Source organism: Momordica charantia (genome assembly GCF_013281855.1).
Source record: "Momordica charantia cultivar OHB3-1 chromosome 7 unlocalized genomic scaffold, Mcharantia_2.0 BLBB01000007.1, whole genome shotgun sequence".
Taxonomy (NCBI): Eukaryota; Viridiplantae; Streptophyta; class Magnoliopsida; order Cucurbitales; family Cucurbitaceae; genus Momordica; species Momordica charantia.
The window spans coordinates 9,623,562-9,651,020 of record NW_028275165.1 but is presented as its reverse complement, the minus strand read 5'-3'; the positions used below and the strand labels follow the sequence as shown (position 1 = coordinate 9,651,020).

The 27,459-nt window shown below is 41.5% G+C and overlaps 4 protein-coding genes across 6 annotated transcripts; 1 reads left to right on the top strand and 3 right to left on the bottom strand.

Annotated features, from left to right (window-relative positions):
- Positions 1 to 370: 370 nt before the first annotated feature.
- On the bottom strand, positions 371 to 2,481 carry LOC148210292 (serine/threonine-protein phosphatase 7 long form homolog). Its single transcript, XM_088126780.1, has 3 exons — positions 1,661 to 2,481; positions 1,487 to 1,574; positions 371 to 1,408 (listed from the first exon to the last, which is right to left on the bottom strand). Exons 1-3 carry the CDS (start codon positions 2,479 to 2,481, stop codon positions 791 to 793), a joined length of 1,527 nt encoding a protein of 508 aa, XP_087982906.1. The 3' UTR covers positions 371 to 790.
- A 1,393-nt stretch (positions 2,482 to 3,874) lies between these two features.
- LOC148210291 (uncharacterized) lies at positions 3,875 to 5,143 on the bottom strand. The gene has a single exon (XM_088126271.1). It carries the CDS (start codon positions 5,141 to 5,143, stop codon positions 3,875 to 3,877), a length of 1,269 nt encoding a protein of 422 aa, XP_087982397.1.
- A 9,087-nt stretch (positions 5,144 to 14,230) lies between these two features.
- On the top strand, positions 14,231 to 15,090 carry LOC148210290 (uncharacterized). Its single transcript, XM_088126270.1, has 2 exons — positions 14,231 to 14,521; positions 14,587 to 15,090. Exons 1-2 carry the CDS (start codon positions 14,231 to 14,233, stop codon positions 15,088 to 15,090), a joined length of 795 nt encoding a protein of 264 aa, XP_087982396.1.
- Positions 15,091 to 16,430: 1,340 nt separating this feature from the next.
- Positions 16,431 to 26,292, bottom strand: LOC148210289 (uncharacterized). Of its 3 annotated transcripts, none has more exons than XM_088126255.1 (3): positions 20,277 to 26,292; positions 17,111 to 17,598; positions 16,431 to 17,043 (listed from the first exon to the last, which is right to left on the bottom strand). In XM_088126255.1, the coding sequence occupies exons 2-3, from the start codon at positions 17,594 to 17,596 to the stop codon at positions 16,981 to 16,983; spliced, it is 549 nt and encodes a 182-aa protein (XP_087982381.1). In that variant the 5' UTR covers positions 17,597 to 17,598; positions 20,277 to 26,292; the 3' UTR covers positions 16,431 to 16,980. The 3 variants fall into 3 exon arrangements, with proteins under 3 accessions (XP_087982381.1, XP_087982382.1, XP_087982383.1); XM_088126256.1 differs by having other exon boundaries at positions 17,111 to 20,568; positions 20,655 to 26,292; XM_088126257.1 differs by having other exon boundaries at positions 17,111 to 20,568; positions 23,137 to 26,292.
- Between the last annotated feature and the right edge of the window lie 1,167 nt (positions 26,293 to 27,459).

Here is a 27,459-nt window from a genome sequence, read left to right as displayed (position 1 = left end):
CCTCATCTCAAACTAATTACAAGAATAATGTTTTGAAATTCATAGGTCGTCTCTTCAGGACGACCTATGAGCTGGCATAAGTTGGGCGTCTCTTCAAGAGACGACCGACAAACGTGGCGCTTACTCAGCGCCACGTTAATTTTTTTTTTTTTAAATTAACCATGGTCGTCTCTTGCATGCCTTTTTTTTTCTTTTTTTAATAACGTAACATGTCGTCTCTTGTTAGGTTTTTTTTTTTAATACTTTGGTCAATTTTTTTTTAATACTTTGGTTGTCTCTTTCTTAATTGCTATATTTATTTATATTTAAAAGTTTGTTAATACCATACTGCAATTAGAAAATGATATTTTTAATTTATCAAATTAGAGAATTATAATTAATTTAACAATACTATCATTCGAGATATGAAAAAAATATTAATTAATATGTATAATTACAGCTGAATAACCATAATCAACCATTATAGTCTATCAATCAATCTAATGTGTCCCACATGAGGGAGGTCGTCGATGACGATGCGGCTGTCGACGACGAGCTCTCGGTGCCTCTGGTGTCTGTTCATCCTCATTAGGGTTGATGTATTGTCCATACTCACCACGCCCACGTCCATGACCGTCATAACCATACTGTACTGGTGTGTGAATCTGACTCGAACCAGGAGTCGGTATAATAACCATAGGTGTGGATGGGCCGGCATCATCTTGTGTCTGTGTGAAAGGTGGAGCATCATCGAAATTATGATACATAACTTTAGGTTCAGGAATGTCAGGTTCATCTGGAGCATCCTGCTCTATTTGACGACGTCCTCTACGCCTGGGGCCCTGAGTAGGTGTAGGTACTCGATACAACTGATGAAGCCTTTGAAGATATCTCCCACCAGTGGTACATAAGCTATTAATATCTTCGGACGATGAGAGGATACTAATTTGTTCAAAACATGCAGCCTGCATAGAAAATGAATTAAAATAAATAGATATTTAACTTGAAATAGTTTGTAAAGCCAAATTGGAAAACATACCGTGGCACCAAACGCTGCTCCTTCTTGAGTGATATAACGTCTAGTAATTGATAAATACCAGCTCATGTATCCGGGATCGCAATCACCATCATCGTCCACCAGAGGACTAATGGCAATATAATCTCTACGCATGCGCCACCTAACCACATAAGGTCTTGTATGGTCTTGCCATCCCCGGTGTCGAAGGTCTATGTCATGTATTTTCGGGTCCCAACTAGGAACATCTGGAATCGACTGTTTCATCCTGAATTGCCTAGCAACTCTATCTGGATGATGCCACTCAACAACATGAAAACAGATGAGTGGACTTACTGTGCACCATATCTCGTGGCCGTTACTGCAATAATCTGGTAGAGATGCTAATTCCTTATTGTATGGTTCCCAAATCAACTGAAATATTTGGGCAAAAAATATTATATCAAAATTCAATCAAGTTATATTTATAAGTTATAATATTTAAACACATACCGATCCTGGTGTCAGAAGATCCAACATGTATCTGTACTGAACCAATACATGTGTCGATAATTCAGTGACACAAAACTGATATCTCCACCTACAATAATACTCTAAATTTGTAAAATTATGTATATATTAAAAGAATTAATGTCAGGGCACAATGAAATAGTTAGATAGGCATACCGTGCAGCTAATGGTCTTCCCACAAGTTCATGTTCCGTGATGTGGCGACGAGCTGGAGCCATGCTTGGGAACCGATCCCAGGCCCATACTTGAAGGAGTATGATCGGACCAGCAATGTCTCGTGGATCAGATCGACATGCCTTGCATAAATGTCGATACAACCATGCCAAACATGCTCCTCCCCAACTGAATCGTCCAGCAACCTCAAAATCAGCCAACAACGGAAGGAACATCAGGTGGACCAAGTTATTAGACTTATCGGCAAATAGGCTTCCACTGATAGGTTGCAAAATGTAGGCACGAGCATATCTAGCAATGGTATGCTCGTCAGCATCGTCATCTAAGTTCCGGAACTGTGAAGTCAACCATGGTAAACTGAGTCTAGATCCTCTAATATGTGAGTCGTCTGGCGTCATACCAAGAAATAACTGACATGTGGCTTTCCAATCATAATTTACTGGCCCATTTACTAGCTCACCATCTACCGGTAACCCGAATTGCACCGCTACATCTTGGAGAGTTATCGTGCATTCACCATCAGGCATGTGAAAAGTATGAGTCTCCGGCCTCCATCGCTCCACAAGCGCAGTGATTAAGTGCCAATCTAATTGAATAAATCCAACTTTGGCAAATCCATAAAAACCGGAAGCACGAAGTGCTGGCTCAATCAAAGGATGTAATGGAATAGTGCGATCAAATACTGCCTCTCTACGCCTACAGTGCAACTCCTCGTTACACTGACCTTGCCAAACTAACTCTGATCGATGACGCGCTTGACAATACAACACTGATCGATCCATCGGACCTGGATTTAGCTCCATGTTCTATCTCTATAAAATATGTCATTATGCAGAATAAGAATCATAATATGAAATCACTAAAAATTTAAAGCATAATGTAATCATTAAATAAATAATGTCATCATTCACAATTTGAACAAAAATAAATCATAATGTCATCATTCAAAGTTAAACAAAAATCTAAAATATTACAGAGACAAAAAACAATCAGAAGTACAAGATGCTATGACGGTGTTTCCCTCTGTCTTGAAGGACAACTTCTTCGATTGTGACCAAGTTGATTACACAACCCGCATCTTTGTTGGGCATTCGGTTCTCTCCAATCCATCTCATTATGAATACGGGAACTTCTTGGTCGACCAGGTTGTCTCAATAATTCTGGATCGGGATGCAGAATAGGCATATTTGGATGAGCAATCCAGTAATCTTCGTGTGGAACTAGTTCAAATTGATGAGCGTAGCATGCAACATACTTTGTAAGTTTGTAACAATCATTGACATAATCTTCGTAGTTTAAGTTTATATGGGAGCAAACTGCCATGAAATGAGAACATGGGATGTCAAATGATTGCCACTTGTTGCATGTACATGTACGTTCATTCGCATTGAACCTCACTATTTGTGTGTTTCCTCCTTTTGAATTGTAGTAGTGAATTCCTGTCTTCACATAAAACACACCAACAACTCGATCATAATTCACTACTGTGTGTTTGCTAGATCTCATTGCCCATTTAAGAAGTTTATCGTAAGCATACCTGTTTCAATATATATCATCATAAGCATACCTATTTATGTAGTATGTCGAACGTATTAACAATGAACTACAATTTACCTTGTATATTTTTCATTTCTTGCTTCATCCCTTCTCTTCTCAAAGTATTTAACAGATCTGTAAAATGTAAGGTCCGCCAATGCAGTGATAGGTAACATACGAGCTCCTTCAACACCCCATTAATACACTCTGAAAGATTGGTAGTCATTCACCCATATCTGTACCCACTATCATGTGATTGAGTCCACTTTTCAATTCCAACGTTTCGAAAAAAATTCATGCAAGTGCTATTCATTTGATTAACCTCTTCAACACACTTATTGTACTTTCGAACTTGGGATTGAGAACCAGCACGATATACCAGATTTTTCAATTTCTTACTCTTGTATTTTTTATTGAAGTTGCTCACAACATGTTGTAAGCAAAATCTGTGATGAGATTTATGCCCTGTCCAACCATTATCTGGATTATTAAAGGCTGATATAATACCTCCGTGTCGGTCAGATATCAAACATGTTTCCTCGTGCGTAACAATCTTTCGTAGGTTTTTTAAAAACCATCCCCAAGTCTCGCGATTCTCCTCGTCAACAATGGCAAAAGCAAGTGGCAGCAAATGTCCATTTGAATCAACTGATGTTGCAATCAAAAGTTTCCCTCTATACTTCCATAAAGGTGAGTTCCATCAATTTGAAGTACGGGGCGAAACGTTTTAAAAGCCGCAATACAAGGACCAAATGCCCAAAAGACGGAATGAAGAATGACATGACCCGACGTCCCATAATTCTTGAGTTTCCACTCAATGATTGTTCCTGGATTTGTGTGTTTCACCATATACATCCACTTCAATAAACGCTGATATGACTCATTCCAATCACCAAATACTCGAGACAATGCCTTCGTTTTCCCGTCCCAAACTCTTCTGTAAGAAACATGATATCCAAATTTTTCTTTTATCAAACCTTGAAGTGTCACTATTTTTATGGTAGGGTTGTCTCTCACTACATCACAAATTTCGAGACTAATCATATTTGAATCCAATTGAGGATGACTTTGATTGAGTTCAGAGTAAACACAAGAATGTTGATCTTCGTACTTCGTGATTTCCCAAAGGTTATAACATTTGTTTAGGATCGCACGGAGTCGCCACTTGCATCCATCTTCCCACTTCTTGCATCTAATTACCCACTTCGATGGTGCCGACTCAACAACTTCATATGGGTGGTGACTTTTAATAGCAAACCTTTTCACAATATGTTGCATTGTTTGTTTATCTTTGCATCTGAATCTCTTGTACAACAGATCATGTTCTACAGCCACTGGCTCAACGACCAGATCATGTTCTGTAGTACTATTCATGATGTCCATTCCCAGGTCGTTGAACATGTCTGAAGGGATATTGTGTTCACGATCCTCAAAATCCAACTCATCAAACTCATCATCTGTTGCCGTTCTCAATTCAACAAAATTATTTTCAGCAGGTAGGTCTATATCCTCTCCTACATCATCACTTTGGGGAATAGTTTGTTCAGTTTCAGGGTCAAGGCATTGGCACTCGCTGAGACATTGACTAGGTGTGTCATTAACTATGTTTCTAACACACACAAATAATTCCACTATCTCTGGGGAGGACACTGCAATTGAGAACATCAACTCTAACGCATTGTGATTCGAAATAGGAATAGGAATGTACTTAGTTGATCCTGAGGGTGTGAGAGTAGGGTGTCTATAAACTATGTCTAATTCATTGCCGCTCACATTTATGTTCAATGATAATCCAATCATTTCAACAAAATGTCCAAAATCAATACCACTATTAACAGTGAAACTTCCACATGGCGGTCGATTATATTCAATCCCATTTACACCTTCCACCATACAACCATTCATATACAAAACAACTGCCAAAGCCATATTTTATCCTATAACAGAACAAACAAAAGTTAAATTTGGTAACTAAATCTAATTACACAAGTTAATAAATAATAAATTAAAAAGTTTTAGTTTTAGTTCACTAACTAAATAATAATAGTAATTAACCAATTAATTACATTACTTAATAATATTTAAATCCAACTTTTTTAAAACATGTATAGACTATCTATCTACTAATGTAATTCTAAATTTATTAATGTTACGTAATTCATTTATCAATACAACACAATTATAAATTTAATATAATGAAAAAATAAAAAACAACAACATAAACAATAGTCTTACATAAAACTATTTTTAAATAATTGAAAATCATTTCATTTTCATAAACACAAAACGACAAAATTAGTGTAATTCTAAATTTATTATTGTTATGTAATTTATTTTTCAATTCAATATAAATATCAATTTAATATAATAAAATAATAAAAACAACAAATTAAAGAAAAACAGAAAATTTGTTTAACAAAAAAAGTAATGGAAAATCATAATCATGCAATAAACATACAACAAAAACAAAGAAATAAAAGTAATTTAATTTAATATAATAAAATAATAAAGAAAAACAGGAAACTCGTTTAACAAAATAAAAAATTGAAAATCCTACCCTAAACGACAAAATCAATGTAATATAATATACATATCCTAAAAATGAAATATCATCATCATATGAATAAAAAAAACCATGAATAATAAATAAATCCAAAAAATAAACTAACCTTTTCCGTAGGTGGTCCCAAATTGAAATTGATGAAGTGATGGTCCCTATATTTTGTTAAAACTAAATTATTGCAAAGAAAACAAAACAAAACAACAAAAAAGAGTGAAATATACTTACCAAAACAGGTTGTGGCGGCTAGACGGTGGACTGATCGGCGGAGACAGCGGCCGCGGTGGAAAATCGGCGGCGGCGGCGATGGAAAATCGTATTTTGGGAGATATGGGGATAGGGGTGAGAGTTAGGGTTTTTAAAACGAAGGTGGTTTTAAAAACCCACCCTTGGTCGTCTCTTGGCGCCAGCTGGCGCCCATGCACAAGGTCGTCTCTTAAAGAGACGACCAAGCGGGATTTGAAAAAATTCCGCCTAACATGTCGTCTCTTGATTAATTTAAGAGACGACATGTTAGATTATTTTTAAAAAAAGAAAAAAAAGGCATGGTCGTCTCTATGATTAATTTAAAAAAAAATTAAAGTGGCGCTGAGTAAGCGTCACGTTTGTTGGTCGTCTCTTGAAGAGACGACCAACTTATGCCAGCTCATAGGTCGTCCCTTGAAGAGACGACCTATGAATTTCAAAACATTATTCTTGTAATTAGTTTGAGATGAGGTATATTTTGGTAAATATCTTAAAAATTAACATTATTAAAAAAAAATCCCTACCGGCAGTGGCTTATTCAGGATTTTATGTCGGAAGGTACAAATACATGTAAACATAATGGAAATAAATTAATTTTTAACATAAATTTTGTAGTTTGTAATATGTATCAATTTACACTTTGCATTTGGATTCTCATTAAATTTAGGGTGCATAAAATTTAATCTAGATAGATTTTCATTTGAAAATTATTGGACAGACTATTATACTTATCAAATAAATTAGAAAGTATATATTTGGTATGAAATTGATCGAATCTAGACAGAACAAACAAACACATTACTCAATTGTTTTTATTTTTTGAAAATATATTATAGTTGGATTTTTTACTTAAATTTGTAAGTTTTTGTAAAATTAATTAAATTGGTTTATTTTGTGCATTAATCAAGTTATTTTATAAACTTTATTTTTCTTTTTATTAAATTAGTGAGATTTTTGTAGAGTTTTTTTTCTCTTTTTTCAAATTAATTGGTGCAGTGGTAGAAATGGAATAGCGATGTTTAAATTATGAATCTAATCTAAAATTTTTTTTAGTACAACATGATTTGGGAGAGGAATTTTTGGTTATGAATCTAAATTTATTAAAAGAAATATTGTCGCTAATATAAACTTAATTAGATATAAAAATAAAATTATTTATTTTTAAGTGAAAATTGTTATTTTCTTGTAAATATATTTATAAAACTAAGCCTAAAGAATCAAAGACTCGGGCACTGTGCCAAGGTGTGGGGAGGAAACTAGGGATGGCAACAGGGCAGGGTAGGGTAGGGCCGGGGAGCCATCCCATCCCCGCCCCCGTCTCCGAAAATTTAAGGGCGGGGACGGGGAGAGGATTCCCCGATCGGGGAACCCGTCCCCGTTATAAATATATTTTTTAATTCTTTAATTTAATTTTTAATTTTTTAATTAATTTTTTTATTATTAGTATAAACAGTGAATAAAAAGTAGTTAAATTGGGTATTAGCTTGAGTTTTTTTTTACTTAAAAAGTATTTATAAAATTAATATATATTAATATTATTATATAAAAAATAGAAAAATAATAAAAAATTAAACGGGGAACCCGATTGGGATCCCCGGTTTGACGCCGTCCTCGGTCAAATCGGGGAATCCCTGACCCGCCCGCGGGGATCGGGTCCCGCGAGTATTTTTGCTATCCCTAGAGGAAATCAACTGACCATCAGCAATTTTGCCCGTCAAACTATACACATATATTATTGAATCTAAATTATACACATATATTATTGAATCTAAATTGGTGGCACATGTCTCTGGTTCCTTCGTAGATCCGTCCCTGACTACGAGAGTACAAATATTCGTTCCAAATTATATCAGTATCATGTGAAAAATTATGTAGAGTCCACTAATATTTAAAAATTATTTATTAAAGTAAAATCATAGTATGAACACATAACAGAATTAGTATAGTGCTCTCGTAGTACTAGAATTTGAAAAATAATTCTCCTACTCCGAGCCTTTGTGTTAATTTTTCAATTACGTCGTTCCATAAAAATAGATGGTTAAAATTTTCAAGAGAAATTGATTCTTAGTTAAATTGATGATTTAATTAACATATTTGAATATATCAATATATCAATGTATCAATTGAATGCTATTAGACACATAAATTCAACTTATTTTCATTCTTTCATATTTGACTTGTCTATCAATTTGCGAAAGCGAGAATAGTTCAACGATAATTGACATATACATCCAACTATGAGATTATGAATTCGATCCCCCACCTCGATGTTATACAAAAGAAAACGCCAATTTCTTCCAAATGTCACAAACATATGTATTTAAATAAGTCAATAAAGTTTTAAATTAATAACAAAAAAAATTGAGACCTTATTGAAAATTTTAATTCCATTAAAGGTAAAATTAAGATTTTTTAAAGATTAAAGATGAAATTAAAAATTGCCTACAGTTTTAGAGAGCATGTGGTATATTCAGCCTTAAATTTGCTTATAATATTTTTAAAGGTTTCGATTTTGCCTTTAATATTTCATTTTCGTTTAGAAAAAATTGGGCAACATTGAGAATTTTAAAATATTAGAGGTGTAAAATTGAAATCAACTCGACTTTGTACCATTTTATTTGGTTTCAATTCTACCGTCAATGTTTTAGAAATTTTAATTATAACATAAATTTCAAATCGATTGGCATTTTTTGTCAAATGAATGAAAGTTGATATTCACAAAAAATCACAATTATTCAAATATTTTCAGATATTTTCATAAATTTTTCTTACAAAACAACCTAGCTTTCACATCACTTCTACGAATCTTGCATGTCGAAAACCTAGAGATGTATATCTAAATTCCCAACAAACAAACATCCATTAAGTTTCACAAATATAATATGGCTAATTTTATGGTAATTAATAATCTTCTCAAAAAAAAAAAAAAAAACCTTTATGGTAATAATTTAAATTTGTCCTTAATATCAATTTTCAACTTGTCATAACTCATAGTACTAGCGAGCGAGAACTTAGATTGTACCTTTGACTGACCTTTAGAGTTCAATTTTTTCTAAAGGTATAATTCATACGTAAGTCTTTTAGGTAGCTTGATTGACCATATAAAATCTTCATTAGTATCATTAATATAAACTTAATTAACAGCACATTTATTATTACCCAATCGATAAAAACATCTACTCTTTTTATTGAAGTTGAAAGTTCCAATTCCTACCTCCTATTTGTACTTAAAAATAAAAGGAAAAAAAAACACATTGACTTTTATGGTTTCATTTAAATTATTTTTAAAATTTAAGAATAATATGAAATCTTTCTTAAAGTTAAACAATCAAACAAGTATATTATATTTGTCTGTTTACTTTATATATTAAACTTGTGTCTACAAATATCTGGTTGATGAAGCATGTTTCCGTCTGCTACTACAAAGGGTCCCCACAGAGAATATATGAGGATACTGGTAAAAAAAGTCCACTTTGTAGTTTTGCAATAAATAATATCTTTTAAATTAATTATTATATACAATTTGGTGATTTAATTATACGGACCATTCTCTTTTGCGTCCGAGGCTTCCAACAGGGGCATGCATGTCAATTTGATTCCTTTTCCTTTTTCTTTTTTTTTTTCCAGTTCTTTTAACCTGAATTTCCATTATCATATGTATTCTTTTTTAATTTGGGTGGAACATGTGAAACTATCTTAATAAATATCTTAATAAATTTATTGTGGTAGTTATTGTTGGAGGCGAATCCTGGCCTGCCACGTGTCATGATCGGAAAAGTGAGCTGGGTGGACACGCGAACGAAATGTAGAAATTGACTTCAGAAACACTCAGGTCAGCCGTAAGGGTAGGACCTACAGTGCCGAGCCGACCTGAGGCAAAGTCCGTAACAATGTCTTTTCCGAACCAGACAACATGCCGTGATTTTAGGGTGTGTCAGAATCCCTGTCGGGCCAAGTTTCTATAAATAGAAACCCTTGCCTTAAATGCAAGGTACGCAATCCTGAGTAGACTCGGCAAGTTAGCTCGAACTAGAACTAACTTGCTCGTCGGAGTGCTAACTTTGTTTTGCAGGTCTCAAGAGTGTTCAGGGAAGGTGTGGGACCGTTGGCCATAGTTCGTCCTGAACGTACCGATCTAAATTGTATCCAAGCTCATCAATTTCGGGCTCAAACATCTGGCGCCGTCTGTGGGAACGACACATCTATAAGTCAGCCTCACCTTTTGCAATCTGAGCCAATGGCCCAAACCCGCTCCCAGCAGTCACGATCTCAACTTTCGCCTATCCGCTCTCCGATGAGGGATGCTGTCACTTCCCGAGCCCATCCTCGACTCACGTACTCTCAGGTGGCAGGAACTCCCGTCGTCAAACAACGACCCCAGGCGGGGGTGGTCAAGGAGAATGGAGGTCGGCCGGCCACATCTGATCCAGTAGCAGTCAGGGACTTCCACCTTGCCTCAGATCAGTTCCCGCCACTGCAACCTCAGAGAAACGGGTTGCCGCCCCGCGCACCACGCCTCCGCGGTTGGGGAAACACAGGTGCACGCTCCGGGGCAAGTGCCGATGCGGGCGTGGACCCCGTCATGGTAGCCGACGTGATCGCCGAGCTCAGGGAAGTCAAGGCAAGGCTCGAGGCGGTCGAGAGAGGCAGCAAGGTGTCTGGCTCTTCCGTCTCCAGGGATCCCATTCGAGGAAAGGAACCGATGCATCCTACCCAAAGAACGGAGTATCAGTTCCTACCTCGCAGGGAGGCCCGAGCTGGAGCACCCTCTCGAAAGCCACAACGGGTAAGGACAGGCAGTGCCCTGGATGCACAGGTTCGTGACCACCCTCAGCAGGACAACTGGGTCGAGGGCCGGCGCCCGAGGACCCGACCAATTCGGACTCCCTTGGCATCTTTCGATAGCTCCAACGCCCATCGGGGCCGAGGTGACGAGACGCCGAGGCGACGAGTTGTGGCACTCGGAGATCGGGAGTATCTGGTTGACGATGAGGAGGAAAGCCCAGAGGTCGACGTTCAAGAGAGGTCCTCCCACGCTGACCAGTCGTTCCGGTCTGAAGTGGACCTCATCCGGGATCAGTTTCAGAGGGAGATAGAAGATCTCAAGCGACAGTGCAGGCCTGTAGATCCGCATCGTGTGGCCGAGCAAGAGGAACAGCCTTTCTCCCAAGCGATTCTGGACGCACCTATCCCACCGAGGTTCAAGGCTCTGGTCATGAGTTCTTACGACGGGTCCGGAGATCCGATCTCCTACGTAGAGGTGTTCGAGGGGAAGATGGATTTCCTGGCCGCAAGCGACGCTATGAAGTGCCGAGCATTTCAAATAACCATGGAAGGCTCGACAAGATTGTGGTACCGACAGTTGAAGCCCCGGTCCATCGACAGTTACTAACAGCTGAGGAGGTTGTTCATCAATCAGTTCTCAGCTCGACAGTTGTTGAAGTTGCCGCCCTCTCACCTCGGAACAGTAAAGCAACGGGACAATGAGTCCCTAACGGAGTACATCGCTCAATTCATGGATGAGCATGTCAAAGGGGTAAGTTGCACCGATGACATCGCCATGATGTACTTCAACACGAGTTTGAACGACAGGAACTTGACGATAGAGTTCGGAAGCCGACCACCGGCCTCCCTGGACGAGATACTCGCTAGAGCTCGCCAGTACATCGACGGCTTGGAGTTGTGGAAAGCCAATAGAGCTCGGCGAAGCAGCCGTGGTAAAGACCGGGACCAAAAGTCCCCTCCTCCCAAGAAGCAGCGCAGCGATGGTTGGGGCTCGTCTTGGCGGGCCGACGACAATAAGAGTAGAGGCCGCCGAGATGAGAAAGACCCTTCAGACCATCGAGGGCCAAAGTATGACAAGTTCACTCCGCTGAACGCCTCAATCGCGGAGATCTACGCGGCGGTCGAAGATACCGACCTGGAGGCGCTTTTCGCAGTCCCAGAAAAGCTCCGCCGACCTCCAGGGAAACGAGACAAGCGACTCTACTGCCGATTCCACAAGGATCATGGCCACGACACTTCACGCTGTTTCCACTTGAAGGAGCAGGTCGAGGATCTGATCCGGAGGGGTTATCTGAAAAAATACGTCGGCAAGCGTGAAAGGGCGGAGGCAGAGGGGTCGGCTTGGGAGGACAAGCGAGAGAAGTCACCACCGCCGAGACGGAAGGAGGATCGGCCCGCCATTATAAATACCATCCATGGGGGCCCAAGTGGGGGACAGTCGGGGCAGAAGAGGAAAGCTCTGGCTCGGGAAGCAGCACACGAGGTCTATACCTCGTACCCCAAGGAGCCCGGGATACCGATCCTATTCGACGACCAAGACAACGAGGGAGTACATATGCCCCATAACGACGCCCTAGTAATCGCCCCACTCATAGATCACGTGAAGGTGAGAAGAGTCATTGTCGATGGAGGAGCGTCAGCTAACATCTTATCGTTCTCGACCTACACGGCCCTGGGTGGGAGAGGAAGCATTTGAAGCTCAGCCCGACGCCTTTGGTCGGTTTTGCAGGGGAGTCAGTCAGCGCGAAAGGATGTGTCTCGCTCCTTGTTACCATTGGCGAGGGAGATCAACAAGTAACTAAAGTCGCAGAATTTGTTGTGATAGATCGAAGCTCTGCGTACAACTCCATAATTGGTCGGCCCTTGATTCATGATCTCAGGGCAGTTCCGTCCACTTACCACCAGGTCTTGAAGTACCCCACGTCGGCCGGAATTGCGACAGTTCGAGGTGAGCAAAAAATGTCTAGAGAATGCTACGCGGCCGCGATGAAGGGAACAGCCACTTGTGCAGCGGTCACGGGCGCGGTAGGGCCGTGTGCCGACGAACCAGAGCCGAGCCGTGGTACCTCAGCTGAAGAGCTAGAACTTGTCCCCCTGCTGGGGCCAGAAAAGCCGGTCAGCGTCGGCAACACACTGGGGGCCGAGGTGAAAGAAGAGCTCGTCGATTTTCTGAAAGCAAATGCTGATGTGTTCGCATGGTCTCATGACGACATGCCGGGCATAGACCCAAGTATAATGGTGCATAGGCTTAATGTAGATCCTAGTTATAGGCTTGTGAGGCAAAAGCGTCGGCCTGTCGATGCCGAGCGAAGTAATGTAATTTGTAAAGAAGTCGAGCAGTTGCTACGAGCTAAATTCATAAGAGAAGTTCATTACCCCGCGTGGTTGTCTAACGTAGTTTTAGTTAAAAAGTCCAACGGCAAATGGCGCGTCTGTATTGACTTCACGAGCCTCAATAAGACGTGTCCGAAAGACAGTTTTACCCTACCTCGGATAGATCAGCTCGTCGACGCAACGGCAGGGCACGAGCTACTCTCCTTCATGGATGCGTACTCCGGGTACAATCAGATTCGGATGCATGTGCCCGACCAAGAGCATACCGCCTTTGTTACCGACCAAGGGCTGTATTGCTACAATGTCATGCCTTTCGGGCTGAAGAATGCAGGGGCGACCTACCAGCGGATGGTCAACATGATGTTCGCCAAGCAGATCAAACGCAACATGGAGGTATATGTAGACGACATGTTGGTGAAAAGTAAGCAGACGAGCTCCCATTTAGCCGACCTAGCAGAAGCCTTCAGCGTGCTTCGAAAGTATCAGATGAAGCTCAACCCGAGCAAGTGTGTCTTTGGGGTCTCGTCGGGAAAGTTCCTCGGGTTCATGGTCCACGAACGCGGAATTGAAGCGAATCCGGACAAGATAAGAGCAGTCTTCGAGATGGAAGCACCGAAGAATGTTAAACAGCTGCAGAGGTTAAACGGCCAACTGGCAGCCTTGAATCGCTTTGTATCTCGCTCCACGGACAAGTGCCACCCTTTCTTCCAAATACTAAGTGAAAAGGGTCGGTTCGAATGGACCGACGATTGCGAGCTGCAATTCGGCAGTTGAAGCAATACCTCAGCTCGACTCCCTTGTTGTCAAAGCCACTGCCTGGCGATGTACTCTACCTGTACCTAGCAGTGTCGGAGAATGCAGTGAGCTCAGTACTTATCAGGTAGGCGGAAGGGCAGCAGAGCCCTGTTTACTACACAAGCAAATCGTTGACCGAGGCCGAGGCTCGTTACCCCTGTGTTGAGAAGCTGGCCCTAGCCTTGATAACCTCGGCGCGACGCCTACGACCATACTTCCAGGCGCACAAAATAATCATTCCGACAAACTTCCCCTTGAGGCAGATTATCTACAAGCCCGAAACGTCGGGTCGTCTGATGAAGTGGGCACTAGAGCTCAGCGAGCACGACATCGCCTTCGAGCCGAGAACAGCGTTGAAAGGTCAGGCAGCCGCAGACTTTGTTGCCGAGCTGACCCCACCCAGGCCAGGGGGCGATGTCCGTGACCTGTGGACACTCTATGTGGATGGTTCGTCCAATGAGAAAGGTTGTGGGGCGGGCATGTTGCTCCTCGGCCCCGGCAGTCTTCGGTTTGAGTACGCACTCCGGTTTAGCTTCCGAGCTTCCAACAACGAAGCCGAGTACGAGGCGTTGATAAATGGATTGAAGGTCGCCAGAGGGATGGGGTGAGGCGACTTTTGATTCTTAGCGACTCCCAGCTGATTGTCAACCAGGTTACCAAGGAGTACCAAGTAAAGGAAGCTCGTATGGAGAGGTATCTGGCCAGAGCCCATGGGCTCCTCGCCCAGTTTGAGGACTATGTGATTCGACAGGTGCCGAGGTCCGAAAACTCCAACGCCGACGCACTGGCTCGCCTGGCCTCGGCATACGAGACCGATCTACCAAGAACGGTTCCAGTTGAAATACTCGTTGAGTCGTCCATCGACCAGCCTGAGATAATGGAGATCACGTCAGCTCGGCCTACATGGATGGACCCAATTAAGAACTTCCTAGTCAATGGCTCAGTCCCTGCCGATCCGAGCCAGGCCAGAAGGCTCCGATGCCAAGCTGCTCACTACTTGATGCAAGAAGGCAAGCTCTTCAAAAGGGGATATTCCCTACCATTACTGCGGTGCCTCGACCTAGAAGAGGCGAGGTATGTCATGCGCGAGATTCATGAAGGGGTTTGTGGAAACTATGGAGGAGCTCGGTCCATGGCCGCGAAGGTCGTCCGCTAGGGCTACTACTGGCCGACGATTGAGCGCGACGCCAAGGAGTTCGCCAAAACATGTGACAAATGTCAACGCTTCGCGAGCATTTTGAGGAAACCCCCGGAGATGCTGACGCCGATCTCAAGCCCTTGGCCTTTCGCTCAGTGGGGGATAGATCTGATCGGCCCACTACCGATGGGGAAGAGGCAGTTGAAGTTTGCCATAGTAGCTGTAGATTACTTCACCAAGTGGGTGGAAGCGGAACCTCTAGCGTCCATTACCGAGGCGAAGGTCGTCAGCTTTGTATGGAAGAGCATAATATGTCGGTTCGGTATACCGAACGCCATCATTACTGACAATGGAAAGCAGTTTGACGGTGCCCGATTTAATCAATTCTGTCAACAGCTCGGCGTATGTCACCTCAGCTCGTCGCCTGCCCATCCGTAGTCTAATGGGCAAGTTGAAGCTATCAACAAGATCATCAAGCGTGGTCTGAAGACGAGGCTGGAATCTTTGAAAGGTCGATGGGCAGAAGAGTTACCAGAGGTATTGTGGTCTTATCGAACTACGCCCCGCCGATCTACTGGTGAGACGCCATACGGCCTAGCCTTCGGGTCGGAGGCTGTTGTCCCTGCGAAAGTTGGCATGCCAACACCCCGAGTTGAGAATTTCGACGAGCAAGCCAACAGTGAAACTCTACTCGTGAATCTTGACCTCCTCGAGGAGAAAAGATCTCACTCCCAGCTTCGGCTAGCAGAATATCAGAACCGTATGGCTCGAAACTACAACGCCAGGCTAAAGGTCAGAACGTTCAAGCCTGGCGACCTTGTTCTCAATAAGGTAATGCAGCATGTCGGAGCACTCGAGCTGAACTGGGAAGGCCCGTACAGAGTCTTGAAAATACTCCGACCTGGAGCGTATTTGCTGTCCGACCTAAATGGAAAACAACTCCCCCACCCATGGAATGCCGAGCATTTGCGAGTTTATTATCAATAAAATGTGTGTAATCCGACGTGTAGAATTTCATTCATTAATGAAAGCCGATCTCCAATGACTTGTGCAAAATTTGACTTTATTCGTTAGAATTGTTACTGCTACCGAGCTACGTCAAATGGGGGCCGAGGAAGACTACGGGGTATGACCTATGCTAAACGACGTAAGATAAGTTGCATTTTTACAAACATGTGAAGCAATGGTCAGCCTGTACGAACCTGTTTATCCCAAAATACACACCTCCGAGCTGAATTGTTCGGCTCGTAAGCCGTTATGTAGGTAAGAAATTACTAAGACTTGAGAAACTCAGATAACGACCAAAACTAAAACTGAAACTTAATTAAAATCTCTAAGTATAAGGACTTCAGAAAGAGTAACTCGGGTCTGAACGAAACCTCATTTCATTGAAATAAAAGTTTAATGAAGAGCCGAGGTGTATATGCCTCGGCTCAATACAATAATTTGATTCGAAAAAGGGAGAGAAAGCAAGAAACAACAGGAGGCCGAGACGATCTACACCAACAGCCTCAGCCTCTTTACCGGCCTTGGCAGGTCGCTCCACCCAGATGGATTCGTATTCTTGCTCGACGGCGGCGATGGCGTCCTCCGAGCAGGCGGTGTCGAGCCTGTTGACGGCGTAGTAGAAGCCCTTGTCTGCCATATCGCGAGCTAGGCCGTCGAACTCGGGGAATTCTTTGATTCTCTTCTCCAAGTAGGCCCAGCTCGCCAAGTTGTGTCGAGCCTCGTTCCAGCCCTTCTCTGCGGTCTCAGCTTGGCCCCGGGCATTCTTTAGGTCGGTGCGTGCTTGGGCTATCAAGGCTTTCGACCTATCGGCCTCAACCTCTTTCTCAGCTCGCGCCTTGTCAACATCGGCCTGGAGCTCAGAGATTCTCTGCTCATAGGAGGCGTTCGTCTCCTCCTCCTTCAAGTCCCGCCTCCAAGCTCCAAGCTCATCATCGAGGCCGAGAGGCAAGCATGGTAATGCAGCTGCAAAGGTTCGAGGTTAGATCGGAAAAGATAAAGAAAAAGGAGTGAAGAGTAGGCACGAGCTTACCTCTGCAGCAAGAGCTATGGTCTTCCTCACCGCCTCCGCGGCGTCCTCGGGCACCTGAACAGCTCGTTCCGCCAAGTGAGAGCTCGAGGACCTCACTTTCGTCGCGGCCTCGTGGATACTGAGGAGGGAGAAAGAGAGCCTGAAAGGGAGTGGGAGCTCGGCGCCATGACCCCGACCATGTAGCGACCCCTCCTCTGAGTCGACCACGATGGGGGGAGGCGGAGATCGGGAGTTGACCTCCTCGGAGGGAAGCGTATCCCTCGCTCGCTCCTTCCTCACTAGAGGGGTAGACGATCCCTCGCCCCCAGCGACAGTCTGCAGGGGCTGAGCTTGGAGGGCCTGAAGCTTGGCCAAGTTGGCCAGCCCTGGCACTGGGACGTTGGCACTGCTTGTGCGATGACGAGCTTGGGGGGGCGCCGGCGGAGCAACCGAGGCCGAGGCCCGCTGCCGCTTCGTACTGCTAAGCGCGAGGAATTTTGAGGACATCTCTGAAAAAGGGACGAGGTCAGTAAATCAATGAGAAAAAATGTAACGACCCAAATTTCTGACACGTTTAACGAAGTAACGACCCTATAACGCTTACTGAACCCTCATATTTAAGGTAACGAAAATGTAATGTTCTCCTAATGCAACATGCAAAATAGAGGTACACAATGATGGAATATCCAGGAGATAATACCCGCCTCAGTGGTCAGGAATTCAATCAAAAGAAAATAATCATTTTGTCTCGTAATCCCAAATACATCAATAATTCGAATAGTAAAAATGCCCATAAAGCAATAAGAGAAAGTGTCCTTTGAGTTAACCCAATGTCTAATTCCCCTTTTATTTCTTAGCAATAAGATTTTAACGATGTCTGCAATGCACGACATTATTCCCTAGCCTAACCAACACAGCTAGTGATCCCTCCTCGGTCAGACCTCCTCCATGTCATCACCACGGTCGGCCTGGTTCACATCTGAAACAAATAAGATAGACGCGGGGGGGGGGGGGGGTGAGTACATAAAATACTCCGTAAGTAGCCCACCCTAACTAAACACCACAACACGCTCGTAATCACAACCACATCAAATGAAACCAATAGCAGAACAAACAGATAGACAACACGGGATAATAATAATAGATTAACATTTCCATACAAGCAACCCAACGCCTAGACTTCCGGGACTCCAACCACACGACCCACTAGCCTTTGTCCCTACTTGAACTAACACCAACTCCCACCCTATGTTAGTACTCCAAGTCTAACTTTTCGAGGCGTAACAGCTCTTGACATTTATTCCCAAGATACCAACCTCCCTCTACAACACTTGGTGTTCGACCTTGCCATTTATTCCCATGGTTTTGAACTGTTACTCATAAGCACCACTCCACGTTAGTCCTCCGAGTCTAACTCTTCGAGTCGTATTGGCCCTTGACATTTATTCCCAAGGCCCCAATACTTCTCTACAGAAGCTTGAAGTTCGACCTTGCCATTTATCCCCAAGGCATTGAACTGTGCACCAGTCCTTGACATTTATCCCCAAGGTACCGATGACTACCTGGCGTATTGGTTCTTGACATTTATTCCCAAGACCCCAATACTTCTCCATAGAAACCTGATGTTCGGCCTTGCCATTTATTCCCAAGGCAGCCACTCAAAGCTTTGAATAACCATGCGACTAGTATGCATTTTCAATTCAGACAACCCACAGATTAACGAACCACTAATCCGACCCATCACTCTTGACAATTCCCACTAATCCTCCCAAGCCAACCTATAAGTAAGTCTTCCACATTTCAATTCACAGCACAATTTTACCAGCATGCTTCTCTTTGTACCAAACAATACACTAACCCAGCAGCTTCGAACAAAACAATATAAAACTATATAACAGGCTATCAACACATGCATTTCGTTTTCGACATGTTTACAAACGTCATGGGTTAACTATTCCAACTACAATACTCAGAACTGATCAATCACAACCAACAACAAGAAATCATGCATTCTCAAAATGTCTAGCAATGAAAACAGTAACACGTAACACAACGATAATCACTAAGAGTTCACAAACCAAGACTAACAATTTTCTAATGCACGAGATGAATTATTCTAATTAAAAATCAGCACCGAAACCATTCCGTTAACACTAAATAACGCACGCACTCGCCCCCTGGTGCTACTTACCCACTGCTATGCTCCTATATCTTGCGTCAACTCACCACCTAAACAACAATAGACAACGAAATAATTAATACAAAATTTCCAGCCATCTAAATTCATTCTAAGAGATCTTGCAATGTCCATTACCGCAAAAATCGACTTCGTCTAGGTGCGGGTAACTCCGGCCTAACTCGAATAAAGGTGGGTTGCGTAAATCGAGCCTCTAATGGTTATGGGTAGGTGCCGGGATCGAAAACTGCTGCTGTCCGGACTATTTTAGCAGTAAAAATTCACCAATACGATGCCCCCGACGCTGTGTGCAGCAAGGACTCGCGCCACGACCCACTACTACCGGAATCCGCGCCACGACCCACTACTACCGGAATCCGGGCACCACCGCTGTTGTCTGACGCCCGCGCACCACCGTCGCTGCCCGACATCCGCGCACCGCTGCTGCTGACGCCAGCGCACCGCTGCTGCCCGACGTCCGCGAACTGCTGCTGCCCGACACCGCACACCGCCGCTGCCCGGAGTCGCCGCCGCCGTTGCCTGCCGTGCCGCCTGCCGCGCCGTCGCCTGCTGCTGCTGCTGTCCAAACCGCCGGTGGTCGGCGTGTTTCGGGGAGGGTTGAGGCGCTGGTAGAAGAAGGAAAATGAAAACTAAAACGGGGGGGGGGGGGGGGGGAGAAGAGGTTCACGAATGGGAGGGGTTTTTGGGAGCTAGGGGTTTCTCCTTTTGTTTTTACAAGAAGGGACCCGCTTGGGCTAGGTTCTTTTCTTTTTTCCCTCTTGTTTTAAAACAAGGAAGGCCCACTTACTTAGATACTTAATTTGGGCCCAACGGACTAGAACAATTATAGAGAAAAACAATTCCCTTGTTACCGAATAAATAGATACGTAAGTATATTTCAACACTCATAACAATTACCACAGTAGCTCGAAATAAAATGAAATGAACAATGAAATTAAATAAAAAGAAATTTTTAAGAAAAGAGGCCCGGAGACTCGAGGGTAAACTAACCTGAGTAACGCGGGGCGTTACAAAAAAGGTGACGAGGGCTAAACTGAACGAGCTAAAAGTGTTCAGAGGAAGTCACCTTCAGGGGCTTTCCGCTTCTGTGAGCTGCGTTGCCGAGGTTTGGGGAGCTTCTTGAACTCTTCCGATTGATCGTGAGAACTGAGGCCGCTGGAGAAGAGGTGGGAGTTTGAGACGAGTGCTTCACCCCACAGCGCGTACTTTAGTCTTCGACCCTGGGCTCGTTTGATGATCTCCCAAGACTTGTTGTTGATCCTCGGAACGGGGGATGGGAGAGCTGCAAAACAAGCCGATATCAGCAACGAGGTTACTCAAGTTAAGAAGACAAAAAAAAAACCCCTAGCTCGCGCCTAAGACACTCACCTACGTCACCGAACTCTATCGGGACATGGCAGGTCGGCTCACCCCCTCCGTCCCTCAGAAGCCACTCGCCAGAGACGAGGAACCAACACTCTTTCCAATTTTTGTTAGAGGAGGGGTTCCTAATCAGCTGACCTACGTTCCGCCGAGCTGAGAGGTAGTACCGACCCTCTCCCTCGTTGGAGGCTTTGACGGTGTGGGTCGCTAAGAGCGGATGTACCGTAAGCCTGTCCTCATCCTCGTCTAGGAGGACCCACCAAAGGACGCAGCTCCGAGCACGGTAGACCACCCATTAGGGGAAAGCTGAGCTGGAGCAAGGTTAACGGCGCTAAGGAACCTTTGAATAAAGTGGTGAAGTGGAAGCCTAACCCCCCTACTGAACATCTGGGGATAGAAGCTGACGAAGCCCGAAGGAGGGTCGTCAAGAGACTCCCCGACGTTGGGCACCCTAAGCTCTATAGAGTTGGGGATCGAGTAGGTTTTGCGGAGCTCGGCTAACCTACCTACTGAGCAAGTCGAGGGGGGGAAGCTCAACTACTTGGCCAAGGTCAGGATTTCCCGAGGAGGGGGCTATATTAGGGTTTGCCGAGCTATCCTCGACGTAAGGGTTCCCTGAAGTAGAGGCTAAGGTCAGATTTCCTAAAACGTCGTCTGAACTAGAGGAACTAGACGACCCAGACGACGAAGCCCTAGACGAGCTATTCATCGCCAGACTTGACTGGGAAGACTTAAAAGAACTATCTAAAGAAAGAGGGAGAGAGTACCTGACTTGGAAACGACCGAGGTACACGAAAACTCAAAAGTGAAAAGTAAAAAGTGAAAAGTGAAAGACTTTCGCCTTTTATAGGATAGCCCGGAGGCACGAGAGCCGTTCGATCAAGGAGGAATCAACGGACAAGATTCGTCCACGCCAGGTTGTCCCCACGACGACGTTTGGGTTCCCGAAGCAGAAGCTAGGGCTGACGACATCCATGACGTCACACATGCACGCGTGGATTCGACCCGTCTCCAGTTAGCACGGAGGACTTCGCCAAGCCGACCTCCGCCCCGCCGAAGTGGGGGCCAGTGTTGGAGGAGAATTCTGGCCTGCCACGTGGCATGATCGGAAAAGTGAGCTGGGTGGACACGCGAACGAAATGTAGAAATTGACTTCAGAAACACTCAGGTCGGTCGTAAGGGTAGGACCTACAGTGCCGAGCCGACCTGAGGCAAAGTCCGTAACAATGTCTCTTCCGAACCCGACAACACGCCGTGATTTTAGGGTGTGTCAGAATCTTTGTCGGGCCCAGTTTCTATAAATAGAAGCCCTTGCCTTAAATGCAAGGTACGCAATCCTAAGTTGACTCGGCAAGTTAGCTCGGACTAGAACTAACTTGCTCGTCGGAGTGCTAACTTTGTTTTGCAGGTCTCAAGAGTGTTCAGGGAAGGTGTGGAACCGTTGGCCATAGTTCGTCCTGAACGTACCGATCTAAATTGTATCCGAGCTCATCAATTTCAGGCTCAAACAGTTATAAATCTGACATAATTTAAATAATACATTAAAAAATAGCAACTAACAAAGGCAGTTGCACATATAACAGAACACGAATTGTAATTATGTAAGTAAATTATTATTGTTTTGTTTTTAGTTTTAAGGTAATAAATAGTAATTCTATTTATATGTTCTCTGGTTTCCTATCTACTTTCTAAAACGTCTTCAAAATCTAAGCCAAGTTTTAAAAACTAATCAGTATGACCTTAGCCACACAAGCTTTGATACTTAATTCAAAATCAGAATAGGAAGAATAAGGTATTTTTTGCGTACCTCAGTATTTGCTTTTATAATATCTTCTTCTTAATTTAAAATAAATCCTAAGGCAATTAGGATATCTTCTTTATTTTAATTCTTTAAATAAATGGAATTCAATTTGTAGAAGGTTTTTACTAATAGACATATTAGGACATATTTTATTACTTCGAGTTCACTTCGACATAAGTTGATTAAGAAGCATAATCATGCACTACAAGAGAGAAGCGTCTGGCGCCTAATCGTTTCCCAGATGTGTTTTTTTTTTCTTTCCGTGATTTGAAGTAACTGGGTTGGGGTTTATCATTCAATTGTTTTAACCTAGATCCAACATTATGTCCCATCGTTTTATCCATCAACTCAATTACACAACCAACATTTCACCTATACTTTGTTTTTTAAAGAGAAACATTTAGTCATTGTGGAGAAACTTGGAAGTAATTTCTATTGCTACCTGTGAGGGGTGTACACATGCACTTACAACTATTTTTTACTGATTAGGCGGATCGAGTTATCCCAAACACCGAACAAGGTAAAAATGACACCACCAAACTAATATAAAGATTGCTACTTAAATAGAAAACAACAAAACTAATCAAAATAGAAACAAAGCAACATGTTATCAAAGAGGAAATAAGGGTCATGACACTCCCTTGATTCATCTGAAGACTCAAAGATACTACCAAGAAAAGCGCTCACTTCTTTTTGTGGGCATTCTACAATCTGGTTCTTTTTGCTCCTGAAATTTATTAAAGGATAGAAGTTAACCTAAAAAAGTAAAAATAAAAATAAAAATAAATTAGTTAAAAAAATGGAGAAATAAAATTAACAATAAAATAACTCCCCCTTTTCATTATATAAAACAATGCGAGGGTCACTTATTTGCTAAAATCTCCTCCCATCAAGGTGGTTCCATTGTGAAGGTTGACTGGCTTCACCCATTTCGTCGTTCAAAGCAGTTGCCACTTTGATGCATTCTTTCTTGTGGCGAAACACTCGTTGCCTTTACATCAACCTTGCTTATTTTATTGGGAACTTCCATCATATAGTAAGAAATACAATTATCAAAACGTTCAGAAAATAAAAAAAATGAAAAGTAAATAATCATGAAACTAATGTACGAAACTTCCATCCTATTAATGTGACTTCAAAGAACATTGGAGGCTTTCATCTTTTACTCATTTGCTTGAGCTCATTGGATATTTCTTCTACTAATGTCATGTTCCAATTTTGCTTTCTTGACTCAATATGCTTAATGGTCCAGCTTGAAGGGTAGGTGATTTACTTGTATGAATTTATTTTTGACAATTGGAATTGCGGTCACCGCATCGGTAAAGAATCCTTCATTGACGTATTCTCCTATTTCTTCCTCTAAATTCTTGAAATGTAGGGTCAGCTCTTCCTTCTATATATCTTGATTTTTCTTTGATAATCTCAGAGGGAAATAGACGAGTGGTCGAATATCGACCAGTGGTGGATTTAGATCAAATCTTATGTGCACCTTCCTTTGCACTTACCTCTATTGGTTGTTTAGGTTCGATTTCCTTATTCTTCTTTACCTCTCCAATTTTGATCGCTATGTTGTGTACGGCTGCCTCATTTCTCACCTTATATTATATCATCATCTCTTTAAGGGTACTGCTCTGTGATGGTTGCACATTTGATGACATCCATTGTTGATCATAGTGTTTTCTTATATACCAGGTTCTTAAAATTTAGAGCATCCTTAAGAGGCTGTACGAACGTGATAAAACTGGTGTAAATCAGTTATTGCGTAGTTACACGCTCTAGGGCATCCTGAGCAGCTTCAGGTTCCTGCATAAATGCATCTTCCTGCCATGCTACAACAACACTTTCATAGCCTGACAATACTCCTCTTATTCTCAGTTTAATTCTATCATTCCTCCCTAAACCATCCATAATTGAGCATAAATCGTTAAAATGGAAGAAATTTGGAATTGCAGCAGCTTTGAGTCCACTCGATGTATTCTCACTTTTTCTTAGGTTTATTGATAAGGATCCTTAAATTTTCGCACAACAAATGTCCCAAATAGCCTACAAAACACTCACTAATTGAGAGTTATCACACCCCTTGTTGGGTTTGTAAAGGAATGCAAACAAAGTCCCACATTGGTTAGGGAAAGGGGTGATCCATGGTATATAAGAGAGAACAATATCTCATTGGTATGAGACCTTTTGGGTGGAACCATAAGCAAAGCCGTGAGGGCTATGCCCAAAGCGGACAATATCATACCATTGTGGAGATACTCGGATTACTAGGGTACCGTTGTCTTTAACAAGTGGTATCACAACCCCTGCATACCATTACTATGAAGGGGTTATGAAATATTTCGAAATTCATTTTCCTTTCAAAACATTCGTAAACAAAAATATGAATAGATCAAAACTTATAATGTCCTTTAAAATATTTAATACAATTTTCAAAACATTCAAAACAAATTAGATTTAAAAAACAAAGTCTTCAAATAAGATGAAAATTTCAGTCAATCAAAACAAACTTTCATTCTTTCAAAACAAACTTTCATTCAAAAATGAACTTTTAATGATTCAAAACAATCTTCCATTCATTCAAAACAAACTTTCATTCGATCAAACTTCAAATCCTTCAAAACAAACTTTCTTTCAATCAAAACTTTTAAAATTCCTTATAAAACATCTGGTACAACATTCAAACTTTCGAATAACTAAATCATTCAAACATTCAAAACAATCTTACATTCATTCATACTTTCAAAATCAGGGTGGAAGGTTGCATTATTTGGGTAGCCTACAGAACATATGTGGTTACCCGTCGGTAACACCAATCAATCAGAAGCTTCTATCAGAGCCGTCGAATTAATATCGACCAAAATAGAGTTGTCGAATTAATATCGACCAGAACAAAGTTATCGCAATAATATTGACCAGAACAAACAAAACGATTACTTAAGTGTGAGGCCATGTGAGTGAATAACACACACATGAATCTTCATTCCCAAGGAATGCCAAACCACAAAAGTGTCTTCCCACAAATAAGCCAGAATAGAAATCTATCCATTCTAAATTAGGCTACTACCCTAAATAAGCAAAACGTTCCTCAAAACAAAATCATGACATATCCGGATAGCCCTATCAAATCAATCAAAATATCTTTCAAATAAAATGCAAAACGAATACTTACTTTCAATATTAAATTAATTCAAAATATTGAAATAATTTAAAACAAACTTTATCAATCCTCCAAAACATGATTTCAAATATTTCACAAACAAACAAAATATCAATTTCAAACCTTTAAATAAATCTAAACAAAACTTTATCAAATCATATAAGAATACTTCAAATACTTTGCAAATAAACATAATTTCAATTGCCAAATTAGTTTTCAAATCCATAATAAAATTTCAATTTCATATGCAAGATATCAATTTCAAATCTTCCTATCAAATCCAAAATACATTTTAGTTTTCGAAGCGATATGACAAGTTACTTACAATACTTTTCGAATGGAATTTGGGTAAATCACTTACAATAGGATTTGGTAAATCACTTACCTCTTTCAGATATCCTACGAATCTAATTAACTTCTTCCTTGGTAGTTGTCAACTTAGAGGTCTAGAAACAACCAATATCCAAAATCAATCCTTAAATCCTATCCAAGGATTTAAAATTCAACCAATTACTAACCAAATCTTATCTACCCAATTTTTCCATTCAAAACACTTTTTTATGCAAAATAATTAGGAAACTATAGATTTGGGGCTACAAAACCAGATCTGAAAACTGGTTAAAAAGCCTCTAAAATCAATAATAACAACCTTTAAAATTACAAGAATCGGTATAAATTAATATGGACTAAATTTACAAAAAGTTTCTCAACAAAACAAGTTTAAAAGCCTTATAATCAATTGAAATTTTGGAGATTTTAAATCTGGAAAATTTTCTGTTTTATAAAATAAAACTTCCAAGAATTTCCATAAAACAATTAACAATTTACTAATTTTAATAGAAAAATCAGATCTGAAAATTGTATAGAAAACCTTTAAAACTTGGTAAAAACATATAATTTTTCATATAAAAGTCATAACAACAAACTATAATTTACATGATACAAATAGGTAAACTTTTTATGCAAAAAGAGTCTCAAAATAGCCCAAAAACAGTCTCATAAACAAAAAGATTCAAACAAAAAATTCTGGAAAATTTTTAGGGTAAAAAGTCCTTAAAATCCTCTATTCTAAAAAACAAAGACCTCAAAACTTTTCCTAATAAACTGAATTAAAGAACTACAAATCAAGAAAAATAAAACTAAAACAATGAGGGAGAAAAACTTACCGATCTTTGAGAGAAAATACCAAAACTCTTCTTCTTTTCGTTTCCTTTTCTCTTTTAGAGAAAACTAGGTCTAACAGTTTAAGAAAAATAAAACTAGGGTTTAAGGGTTTTTATAACAAACCCTAATGCATCCTTATTTAAAAAGGATAATAAAAGATAAAGATTTAATAAAACTCTTTCTTATTATTTTTTTAGTTATTTAGATGCAGGTAAAGGATCTTCTTACATGCAAGAAGATACACAAGACTTTACGGGAGAGACCAACAGGGATGAGAGACAAAAATTGGAATGAGATGGATGAGCAGGCGATTGGGAATATCATAATGTCGTTATCAATGAATGTTTGTAGTCTAGTGGCGAAAGAGACTACAATGAAGGAGTACATGGAGGAGGGAACCTCGGTGAATTCCCACATTAACAAGCTCACCGATATCTTGAACAAATTATAACGGATGGGTGTCAATATTGAGGAAGAGGTGAAATCTATGAGGCCGTTGACGTCTTTGCCTGATAGTTGGAAGACGATGAAGACCGCAGTGTCGAACTTGCTAGGGAAAAATAGCTTGAAATTTTCAGCTATTTGTGATGGCCCTTTATCTGAGGAAGCCCGAAGAAAATTAGGAAAAGTGTGTAGACCAGTGGGTAGTAGACACTACAGCATCAACGCACGTTGTTTCAGACAGATGT